The 12,785-nt window shown below is 40.5% G+C and overlaps 1 protein-coding gene across 1 annotated transcript; it reads left to right on the top strand.

Moving 5' to 3' along the window:
- Window positions 1-4,505: 4,505 nt before the first annotated feature.
- LOC111970433 (proton channel OTOP1) lies at window positions 4,506-11,813 on the top strand. Its single transcript, XM_023997158.3, has 6 exons — window positions 4,506-5,630; window positions 5,947-6,083; window positions 7,286-7,344; window positions 7,589-7,719; window positions 8,751-9,661; window positions 9,947-11,813. The coding sequence occupies exons 1-6, from the start codon at window positions 5,252-5,254 to the stop codon at window positions 10,115-10,117; spliced, it is 1,788 nt and encodes a 595-aa protein (XP_023852926.1). The 5' UTR covers window positions 4,506-5,251; the 3' UTR covers window positions 10,118-11,813.
- Window positions 11,814-12,785: the final 972 nt, after the last annotated feature.

Genomic DNA, 12,785 nt, shown 5'->3' with positions numbered 1-12,785 from the left:
TCTGCTTAAATTCTGTAAAATATTTTTACAACTTTTTGTTATATAAGTGCATTGTTGCTAATGTCAACCTTGTTTTCCTCTATTGTTGGCAAAAAGACTAACCTTCAAAGTCATTGATATGAATTAAAGTCTCTTTCTTTGGTAACATTGTGTTTATAATGGGTCCGAACAAACTTCTTTCCCACCAGTGGTGTTTCCACCAAACTGATTTATTGTGGATTTTTTTACCTTTATTTACCAAGTCAAGTCAGTTAAGAACAAATATTTTTTTTCAATGACGGCCTAGGAACAGTGGGTAAACTGCCTTGTTCAGGGGCAGAATGACAGATTGGTACCTTGTCAGCTCGGGGATTCAAACTTGCAACATTTCGGTTACTAGCCCAACGCTCTAACCACTAGGCTACCCTGCTGCCTTTTTATCATTAAAAATCAGTGCGTGTCAAGGTAGTGCACACAAAATGTACTTTGACGCCTAAGTTTTCATATAGGCTTACTGAACAAACATCTAAAGTTCAATGTGTTTCCATTGCATTTTCAAATCAAGCGATAGTTTTGTCACACAAATGTGCGTTAAATAGCAAATGTGCCTCCTCCTGGCACATGCGATCTAACCAACAGTTAGCATATACAGTGTGGGTAGGCTAGTCTACATGATGAGATTATTATGGATAAAAGCGATAATATTTTTATTTGTCGAACTGCAGTCAAGCATCGATCATCATGTCACCAGAATAAGACCCTCGGAATGGAGCATCAAGATCACCATGCACTTTCACCACCCAGTGAAGTTCAACAGAATTAATTTAATCTGTAGCCTAATAAACTGCATGGTTTTCCGAGTCGTAGTGGGGCTATTATATCAATAATTAGGTGTAATACATTTTACAGACAAAAATAACCCACCATGTCYAAATAACAAATTATTAATGAATTTATGAAATTCCGTCACAGCTGTCCAGGTTTGTGTTTGTTATACAGTATAACTTTACTCGTATAAAAACTGGATGGAAACGTGTTTTTTAATGTACAACTATTGTTGGCCTTCAATCGAAAACACTCAAACGTCAATCCAAGGGAAATTTCAATATATATATCCCTAATCTTTGGTTTAATATTGTTGGCATACAATGACGAAAGGGAAGTTGGAACCCCACCATGCATGCCCAACAAAATAGTTTGGCAATATGAATAGTTTGGCGATATGAACAATGAGCAAAATGACTGCTTCCAATCGAATCTAAATGTTCAGAAACATTTTCCATATGCACAAAAAGCTTATTTCTCAAATTTTTGGCACATATTTGGTTACAGATGTTGCTCTCTGGTTTTGTGATGAAACAAAGGTGTGGTTGCATTTATTCTGCCACTGTGTCTTCTTGTTTTCTCGGCATTAGGCTTATATATCATGGTGTAAAGGCATATGAACTAACAGGTTATAAAGCAAATGTCACACCTGTTCCAGCTCCCTCTCCAGCGCTCGTCTGCTAACCACTGGCCCTGGAAACCATTATTACACACACCTGGACTTCATCACCTTGATTACCTTCCCTTTATTTAGCCCTCAGTAGCCTCAGTCATCAGGCAGTATTGGTTTGTGTTTACGTTCAGTACGCGGCTCCTATTTTGTTTATTTGCCTTTTTATCATTAAATACTCACCTTCTGCACGCACCTGTCTCCCAGTGTCTTCGTTACAGCAAACAATGCAATTATCACAACACATAGGTTGTAATATGGCTTTTTTCCCTGGCTTGGCTTCCACAGTGATTTTACTCACGCACCGCTACTGCAGCAAACATGCTAGGAACGTCTTTCCCCCAACGTTATAATGAAAAAGGACCTTTAGGAACACTATTTTTATGCCATGTTCCCCGGTGGGAGGTTCCCTGAGGATCCTTTAGGATAATATAAGGTTAAAAAAGGAACCTTTAAAGGGAAACTGCACCATTTTTCAACTTCATATTCARCTCCAGCACCACCCCAACATCAACATACTGTATGTGAAAATGGTGTCTTTCTATTTGTACTAAAACATATAGAGGAAGATCAGTGTTTCCAATTATGTGCATTGTGATTTTGACCAATTGTGAGTAGGCATTACCTACTAATTGTCTACTAATTGGTTGTTGATGTATAAACTCAGCAAAAAAGAAACATACTCTCACTGTCAACTGCGTTTATTTTCAGCAAACTTAACATGTGTAAATATTTATATGAACTTAACAAGATTCAACAACTGAGACATAAAATGAACAAGTTCCACAGACATGTGACTAACAGAAATTGAATAATGTGTCCCTGAACAAAGGGGGGGGTCAAAATCAAAAGTAACAGTCAGTATCTGGTGTGGCCACCAGCTGCATTAAGTACTGCAGTGCATCTCCTCATGAACTGCACCAGATTTGCCAGTTCTTGCTGTGAGATGTTACCCCGCTCTTCCACCAAGGCACCTGCAAGTTCCCGGACATTTCTGGGAGGAATGGCCCTAGCCCTCACCCTCCGATCCAACAGGACCCATACATGCTCAATGGGATTGAGATGGCCATGGCAGAACACTGACATTCCTGTCTTGCAGGAATTCACACACAGGACGAGCAGTATGGCTGGTGGCATTGTCATGCTGGAGGGTCATGTCAGGATGAGCATTGTGACATGTTTAATTGAAACAGGTATAGGAGACATTTTTTAAAGATCGACAACATTTTTATCTGTTCGACAGGGGTGGATTTTTCTTTGGTCGAACTTTCTTCATTGTGACATATGCTAATGGTAATGGTGTTTATTTTATATAAATGTCGATTGCCGAATGTACGTGGGGCACATGATGTCACGAGTAACTATACAACTCCATTTCACATGTATTTCTAAATTCCTACTACTGTTTCTGCAGGACAAGGATTGTCCTGACTTTCAAGAATGCCTGAATTGCTTCGCCTTGAATTTTCTGGTTGGCAAGTTTCACCATCCAATTTCAGATCTGAAGGAGAATGGAGAGGAGAGGAACCAGGCTCTGAGGGGTGGCCAGTCCTCTTCTGGCTTTGTTTTTTTCCATTTACCTTTCTGTGTTTTATCATTTTCCTTCCATTCACAAGAAGCTGAATGTCTCAGCGGAGAAAGCAGGCGAGTGAGCGAAACGGCGCCCCTCTGTCTCTGTCTCTGTATGTGTCTCTGTCTCTGTCTCTGTATGTGTCTCTGTATGTGTAGGCCATTTATCTGATGCTGTCTGGTCAAAAAGAGTAGGACATTTTTGCTGCCCATAGAAGTGAATGCAAGGGAAGCCAGCAAGCATTTGGCCTCCTTTGATTAAAAAAATGAATAAAATAATAGCCAACCAGCGTAGAGCTAAACTTAATGAGGTCAACTTTGAATGGTCCTGACTCACCAAAAAAATGTGTCAACAGAAGCCAGTTTGTATTTCGCTTCCCTCCAATCATATCACATGAGAGCAATACACAATTAACAAAAACAGCTTGAATTGTTGCATCTTGTTGTGTTGTTGTCCTCCGGTGGTAAGCTAGCTTCCTAAAAATGGCCTTTTCCTAAATTAGCCATGGATGGAGATAGGGATTTGGACTTGTGCTTTTACTTTATTCTCAGTACTTGCCAATGATTATAATGGCGATTCTGATCCAATCATAAATTCATACATTGTGCCACTGGCATGAGAAGATGGTAGTTCAATATGTAGCTAGATGTAGAACGCTAATGTTAAGTAGCTAACGTTGCCCATGAAAGGAAGTTAGGCTAGCGAGCAAGCATTTTAGCCAGGTAGCCTAGGACAACAAAAAATAAAAGGGTGTATAGTGTGACAGAGTCATAGACCGTTTCATCAACATGAGAGAGAGGAGGATGGCATTGAAGTTTCCTTACAAGTAGGGTGAGTCAACATGTTTTTCTACTTGCAAGCACATAAACAGAAATCAGAACTATAAACAGCCACATATTTATCTTACATCGATTGGACTAAATTGTTTTTGTTATCTTTTAGATGTCACTGTATTAGACTAAGAATAGGTGATTTTATGATGTTGAGATATTGAAGTTGAAATGGTGCTGGAGTAGTGGAGGCAGCTCCTGATTTCTTTGAGGCTTGTGATAACTGTGATTCTAAATCATTCGTTTTTTGTAGTCCAAAACATTAATTAACTTGCTTGACCTTGCTGTAGGTCATGTAACATGCAATGTGCTTTGTGGTCACAGGCAGAGAAWCCTGGTTGCAGTCTGCTGTTCGGCAATTTTATTCCACTCGTTGTACTCCATGTCATTTGCCAAAGACATGGTAAATGACCAGGACTAACTTTTTGGCAAATGACAGGAGTGGCAAGGAGGGTAATGTTAGCTAAAACGACTTGTAACCATGCTACAGGAGGAGGGTTATAGGTTGAACGTGGACGTGTATCGCACTTTGAAACCCACGCCCACCGTGACATATAGTACCTCCCACCAGGCAAAATACTGTGAAAAGAGTGTCCCATAATAAAAGGGAAGGTGCCTCTCGCTCCCATAACACACGTTTTCTGGAGACTTGTGGGCAGAGATCTGATGAAATCGCGCGCTGTATGCGCTTTCGGTAGCCTGTTTGCATCCAGACTGAGGAGAAATACGCAGACTATCCACCCACGTCCTGTGGTCAACCAGATCTGATCACAATCAGAACACAATGGGACTTTTGTMRGTCTAGACTTGTCTTTTCTATGCGATATTCGTATCCTGATAGCGAGAGGTCGCATGTAGACACTTCCAGATCGAGACCAGTGCTAGTCGGCAAAGACCATGGAAACGAGGATCCGTGGAAGAAAAAACTTTTGGGGAGATTAAGCTATTACATGATCAAGTAGATTATGTGAATGATAGGCACTTTTAGTTCACCAATTTCGCAAAAAATAAAAATGTATGGCGGGTTCAACTGAACTACGGATGTGGGTCGCCGATGGCTGGAATTCAATCTATTCCTCTGAATTCACCCAGCATGCGGTTATATAAGGTGATATAAAGTAATTTCTTCTAAATGGTCCAGGATGACAATAATAGGTCAAACACACCATGTTAGTAAAGCTGGACACTGAATGAAAGCATGAAACAAGTGAGACCGTCTTTGGACTGAATCAACTTGCAGTTGGCAAAGTTCGTATCCATTTGCGTCCCCACCTTATTGCTACAGGTTGAGCACTTGGCCTTTCACAAATTTACTTACTGCACACAGTGTTGACATTGCTCTTCCTTTCGGACTCGAATGTTACATATTTAGGCGCCATGGCTGAGCACGGTGGCCTTCATAGTATGTGTTTAAATAAGGTAGACTGTCACAGTTCCTCCACCTTGTCCTCCAGCTCAGAGCAAGAGGGTGAAATATTCACCAAGTTGAAAGTCAGTTTGACTGAGGACTATCCGCAGAAGAATGCGGAGATTCTGAGCGGCCAGTATGGGACTAATTTACTTTTGATAGGCGTGTCCTTGATGCTGGTTATTGGGAACAATGGCGCATCCGTGAAGGAAGAGCACCTGCTGTCGTTTATCACGACCCTCATAATCGTCCAGCTGCTATGGATGATGTGGTACATCGTGAGGAGAGGCATGCAGAGTAACTTACAGGCAGAAAAGGATGTGCATGCTACTACCTCGTGGATAAAAGGTACAGATGACGCACGGTCATATTTGGAAGATTAGGTTTCCAGTGTGTAAAATGGTGTTGTGAATGTAAATCTCGAGGCTGTTATCAATCCATAATAAGAATAATATGGTATTAAAGGATTTTCAATGTTTTGTATAGTTAAATGCTTCTCAAGTAGCTGATGGGACTTTTCCAAAAATATTTGTTTTTGGTTTATAAAACTTTGGAGGAGAAACAAGCAAACATTGAATTAACATCAAAAGCAATTAAAGGATATTTTTGCATACTTTTTCGTTTCAATGCAGCCTCTTAACAACGAATGTTTCATTGATTATAGGTGGTTTAACTCTTCTTGCGCTCCTCTCGTTGATCATGGATGCCTTCAATATTGGATATTTTGTGGGCTATCGATCATGCCTGTCGGCTGTTCTCGTGGTATACCCCATCATCCACGCAACTCACACAATAGCACAGGTAAGATACAACCCCCATTCTATGTTGATTTGATAACGCTTTTCATTATGATATGGCCTATACTTACAAGGAGTTATAAAGTGGTTTGTAATTTCTAAACGGATTATTATATTTATAGATGGTATATAAATCTGTAATAAACAGTTATAACACATAAGTAAAACATGTGTTATTTTTGAGCTTGCTTAATAATGTGCTTATTATATATGGATGTCCTGTTATTGATATTACTGTTATTATTGACAGTGCAGCCATAACCTCAGAATTTGGCAAGCAGCTAAATGACAAGCACACAGTTCAAACCAATTTATTATTAGAGCCTTCAATTATAATGTACATAATGTAACTATTTATTTTAGATTTATAATGTAATAATTAACAACTTACTTACCATGTATAAACCCCTTATACATTTTCTTAAATATGTAAAGTGTTAACATTATAGGTAAGCTGGCAGCTCTGTTCAAAAGTTTTTCAGTAAAGGTATCGAAATACCACTTAAGCAGGTAATGTATAGAGCTTAATTTAAAGACCCTTGCTCCCTTCGGTCTTAATGTGGACTTTGATCTGAAGCCATTCTTGTGATTGTTGTGATGATTGTTGTGACTTTGCCATTGTGGTTGTTTGTAGGCTTGTGTGGCCTTAAGTGAGTCTATGATCGTATGTTATCCATTTGTATTAATTGTATGTTGCTCATTCTATGCCGTTTTAATATGAGTAATTAACCAATGATATTAGGCCACTGTTGGCCATGATTACAGACACCTGTGTGTCTTGACACTATATATAAACGAGTCATCCCGCAGTGTCTGTGATTGTACCCTGATGAAGACAGCTTGCTGTCGAAACGTTGGTAACTAAATATTTTTGCATCTGAGCTCCTAGAGTGTGCGGCTCTCCTTTATTTTTCTAATGTATAGAGCTTTATCTTGAAGTGGAATAATGTACACTTTGTTTCTCAGGCAAGAAAAAGAGTTGTCTGTACAAAATAATCCTGTCATTGTCCATGTTATTGGAGTAAAACATAGTGCAGGCGGAGGTAATCCTTCAGTCGAGAGGTCATTTGATATGTTCTCACATTCTGGTGATTCATTTTCACAGTCCAAATGAAATACTTCACCAGAAACGTTTTTTTAGACTGATATAGTGAGTGTCTTGTCAGTGCTAGTTTGGTACAAATGTTAATTTGAGTTTTGTTTTAGGTGCATTTCCTTTGGTTTCACATCAAAGACGTCATCAAGTCCTTTGAGACCTTTGAAAGGTATTGTGAAATATAATAAATCTGTATTTTGAGATTGTCACAAGCCATGTGAGCCTCAGGCCTATTGTATGTTTAGGTTATCCTCATGTACATTTTTCAGTTTAATAAAACAGTTGATGAGTTTATTTATCCTGTTATAACTATTGTACTCACAAAGTTGAATCTACAGCCTATTATTTATCTAACCAACAACGACTATTGTGACAATCAATTTCTATTTTGATTCATGGATGTTTGCCGTCAGGTTTGGCGTCATCCATGCAGTCTTCACCAACCTGCTGCTGTGGTGCAGCGGTGTGATGTCTGAGGCCAATCACTTGCTAAACCACCACAACACAAGGCTGACTGCCCTGGGCTTTGAAAACCTCACCATGGGTAAGGGGACCAGGGTCGAGTGGCTGCTTGAAAAAAGGACAATAGTTCACTTGAGAAGCTCACTTAATTGGATGAAAGACGGGTGGAGGGGGGTTGAAGGCGAGGGGATGGATTAGGCAGCCCAGCAGGTCTTGTTTGTGTTGAACGTCTACTCTTTTAGGTTTCACGACACACGTACGGTTGCTGGCCCCGAACACCCGCCCTCCAGCTCGCGTTACCTCAGACGCCATTGTCCCAGGCCAGGCTACTCCCAAGGGCGTTGCAATTACAGTGACTGATACATCTTAAGCCAGGGCTGCTCCACCGGCCCCTTCATATCAGTSTGATTGTGAGGCTGACTGTGTTCCCTATGGAGCACCACCATAGTGGTACCTTTTTGGGAGGAGTGGGGGTAGTGAGTACAGTAGGTAGAGGTACAGGGTTGAGTTAAGAAGCTGTCTTTAGAGGGCAGCACTAGGAAATGGTAGGACTTCAACATGGAAAGCATTATTTTGAGGAAAAACTGAAAGTCATTTTAGTCCATTGTGCTGAATTGTGTTTATTGGTGTTGAGAAAGTTGGTTGATACACTTGATCCACCAATCTGATATTCTCATCACACGTGTGAAGAGCAGTTTGTGCTGATATTGATCACACCACCCACTGCTACATGAAGATTGTCATYGCTGAAATGACTAGGACATTGAGCTGTGAGGCCCAAACAGCACAAGGTCAGTTCATTTGGTAAATAACTAGACTCTAAATTCCCTTCCTACCACCCTTGTTGCTTTAGACTGATGGCAAAGGATTGTTTAATTCTGTTACATAAGACCCAAAGAAACAACTAGCCTCATGCAAAAAACATTGAAATATACCTTATTGCCATAAATATTTGAATAACTTGAGAMTTTATAACCTCTGTGTAGTATACTTGTATACACAAATTGGAGGTCACTGTTTTGTAAAGTACATAAAGTTACATATGGTGGCAGAAGTGGGAATGCACTGGGCTTGAAATTGACACAATATTTTGTTTTTTAATGTGTGTTTCAGTGGATATGGAACCTCATTGTAATTGCACTATCAGTGCCTGCTCCGTGTTCGTCAACGGCCTCTACTACCTTTCTCCSTTCAACATCGAGTACCACATCTTTGTCTCAGTAATGCTCTTCGTCATGTGGAAGAACATAGGGCGCACCATTGACCTCCAGCACAACCAGAAACGGCTGGCTACCAAGACCCAGGGGCTGGTAGTTGGCCCCATCCTGGGTCTCGCTGCCCTGGCCAGCACCATCGGCGTACTGGTGGTATACATCATCCACGTGGAAGAGTCGCTGGACATCCGGGAGTCAACCATTGCAATTTTCTACTACTACGGCATCGTCATGCTGGTGCTCATGTGCTCGGCCGGGGTCACGGGTCTGCTCATCTACCGTGCTGACCCCATGCCCATGGACACCACCAAGAACCCCTCGCGGAAGCTGGACACAGAGCTCCTGTTTGGTTCGTCGGTGGGCTCCTGGCTCATTTCCTGGTGCAGCGTGGTGGCCGTGTCAGCCTCACGCAGCAGCCCGAGCTACCGCTGGACCAACCTGATGTACTCGCTGCTCAGCATCCTGGAGAAGTACATCCAGAACCTGTTCATCATTGAGTCCCTCTACCGCCAGCCGGAGGACGCTGAGAGGGAGGACGCTGAGGTGGCGGGGCCTGCGCCAGAGATATTATCCATGACCTCCTCCTTGTCTCCACCCAACAACGGAATCATCAACCAGGCGTACGAGAATCCGGACAACGGCTGCGTCACGCTGYAGAATGTGCAGAAGGAGAGCGGACAGGTGAATGGGTGCCCACAGAAACATTTGGAAGTGCCCCGTCAGGTGGAGAACAACGTGGAGGTGACCCCGAGCAAGAAGAGTCAGATCCTGAAGAACATCGCCGTCTTCCTTTTCATGTGCAACATCTCAGTAAGCTTGCTGTTCTTTACTTATTATTTATTACTTATTATTTATTGATAATAGTCAGCAGTGGTGTTATTGTCATAGGGTATAGCTAGCTCTCAAGCACACATACTGTATGATTCGCCCCCTTTTCTTACCCTACTAGCTACTTTTACTATCTACCTTTCATTCAATGTCCAAGTTGGGAAATATATTGCGCAGCTAGGAGTTTATGAAATACAACATGCATTTACCACACAAAAAAACAATACCAAGTCAAGTTTAACCTTATTTGGTGTCTCCTTACTGCAGCTCTGGATCCTTCCTGCCTTTGGCTGCAGACCCCAGTATGACAACGGCCTAGAGGAGGAGACGTTTGGCTTCACCACATGGACCACAGTTCTCAACTTCGCCATGCCGATTACCCTCTTCTACCGCATGCACTCTGTGGCCTGCCTCTTCGAAGTGTTCCGGAGTGTGTGACAAGACGAAGAGGGACCAACGAGACAAGGCAACATGCACAATAACACTTGTCACCAAGGGCTCCATATAGGCAATTAATAGCAATACAGGTCAACCATTCAGGAGGCCGTCTTGTCATGTACTTTGACTTCCAAACAAGCATGGAAACACATTTGTCACTTTAGGGGACTTATACTAGATAAGATGTCCCTTGTAGCGATGCATCTTTAGAAGCATTTTATAGCACCTGGTCTAAACAACAAATGACATTGATATGAGACCTTGTGTTCAAATAGTATTTTGGAATCTTTCAAATACTTTAGCTTTGCATGATTGAGCTGGCCAGGCACAATGTAACCAATGGATTAGCCCTAAACGTGCAAAGTATTTGAATGATTTCAAATAGTATTTATACCCAGGTCTGATATCACTTTGTTGTGTGTTACTGCACTAAAAAGATAAAATTACATTTAGATTTAGGTCTATCGTAAGTGTTTGGGTTTGTCCTTTGATTTTCATCCTAGTGTCGTTGAAGTCAAGTGTTATTGGACGCATATGTAAATAGTTAAATGTTTTGATCTAGAACAGATGTAAGCCAGGCTATGTGGGAATGCATTATGAGGGCATAACATGATTATACCAAGCAAAGTGCTATACCACATTCCTTTTTCAAATCAACCACTGTGTTCACAGCAGTATGCTACTCCAACATCATTAAGAAGCCAAAGCAGCTCTCGCTTTGGTTATTTAATGTCACTAAAGAACTGTACTATGATTTGAAAAGCCATAAAGTTTTTTTTTGTTCTGACATTTTTAGGATGTTCTCATTGGTCAGAAGAAAACACAGGAAACTCAAAACACTGCTGTGTCAGACACTTGAACTACTTGGCTGGTGACAGTCTAGAGTCCTACATGTACTGTAGTATACAGTAAGCCAGCACTAGACTTTGAATGCTCTTCTGTGTAGTATTGGACTGTAGTTCTCACAATCTCTCGCAAACGTTCATTGGACTGTTGGCAATACTTTCCTTTTAGATTTTGTACTAATGTACCTAAACAATACAGACGTGGTTTTATAAAATATATTTAACAATTTCAATTATGGAACAATATTTGACTAAAAAAACAAACAGCGTGGTGTATGTGGAGCTTCCCACAATCCACACTGATTTTTCCCCTGGACCCATATTAAGCTTAGCATGGTGGAACCAGCCTATTTGCTGCGTTCACACAAAGCAGACACCACTTTTTTGGTAGACAGCTGAAGGATGGGCCTGTTGTGTTATTGAAAAGGGAAACAATACAATATTTGCACAGATGTACAGCATATACAGCATTGACTGACATTCATTTTCCAAAAAGCAATATGTTTGTTCAAACTGAAACAATTCTGAAACTGAACCATTTATCTTGATTGATGTCGTTTTGAAAAGTGAGCATTGAAAAGAATCATATCCTGTGAAGTTGTTGATTTATGTTGTGAGGAATTACTCAAATGTAGCGCTACTGCATAGTTAAATGTAGAACAACATATTGAGGCTGTGGTGGAATATCAAAAAACAGAGTTCTACATTGGTGGTAACTACTGTACATTGTTCTCAGTTGTATGTGCCAATCTGTGGTCAATGCTTATTGGTAAACCTGCACCAATACCACATCCTCTGTGTACATATCTGAATGTACTAGATTAAAGCTACTGTAGCCTACATAGCCTCTGTGATAAAAATGATTGTGAAATMATGACAAATATTTTAAGTTAACTTAAATTCATACTGTAGGTCAGGGGTCAATCATTATTTATTCAGCCTCGGCACAATTTATTTTCTTAAGCGGATGGTCAGGGGGTCAGAACATAATTATACAGTGCCTTCAAAGTATTCACACATCTTGACTTTTTGCACATTTTGTTGTGTTACAGCCTGAGTTTGAAACAATGTCAAGTGGAATTATGTTTTTTGACATTTTTACTAATTAATAAAAAATGAAAATCTGAAAAGTCTTGAGTCAATAAGTATTCAACCCCTATGTTATGGCAAGTCTAAATAAGTTAAGGAGTAAAAATGTGCTTAACAAGTTGCATGGTGTTTAATAGTGTTTAACATAATTTTTTTAATGACTACCTTGTCTCTGCACCCCACACATATAATCATCTGTAAGGTCCCTCATTTGAGCAGTGAATTTCAATCACAAGTTCAACCACAAAGACCAGGGAGGTTTTCCAATGCCTCGCAAAGAAGGGCACCTATTGGTATAAGGGTAAAAAATAAAAAAGCAGATATTGAATATCCCTTTGAGCATGGTGAAGTTATTAATTACACTTTGGATGGTGACTCAATACACCCAGTCACTACAAAGATACAGGAGTCCTTCCTAACTCAGTTGCCGGAGAGGAAGGATTTCACCATGAGGCCAATGGTGACTTTAAAACAGTTACAGAGTTTAATGACTGTGGTAGGAAAAAACTGAGGATAAATCAAAACAAATTGTAGTTACTCCACAATACTAACCTAATTGAAGAGTGAAAAGAAGGAAGCGTATAAAGAGCAGGAATATTCCTAAAAATGCATCCTGTTTACAACAAGGCACTAAAGTAATACTGGAAAAYAATGTGGCAAATCAATTCACATTTTGTCCTGAATATGTTTGGGGCAAATCCAATACATTACTGAGTACTACTCTGCCATATGTT

Source organism: Salvelinus sp. IW2-2015, linkage group LG11 (assembly GCF_002910315.2).
Source record: "Salvelinus sp. IW2-2015 linkage group LG11, ASM291031v2, whole genome shotgun sequence".
Taxonomy (NCBI): domain Eukaryota; kingdom Metazoa; phylum Chordata; class Actinopteri; order Salmoniformes; family Salmonidae; genus Salvelinus; species Salvelinus sp. IW2-2015.
Note: the sequence above shows the minus strand (reverse complement) of the source record. Positions and strands in the feature narration are given on the sequence as shown.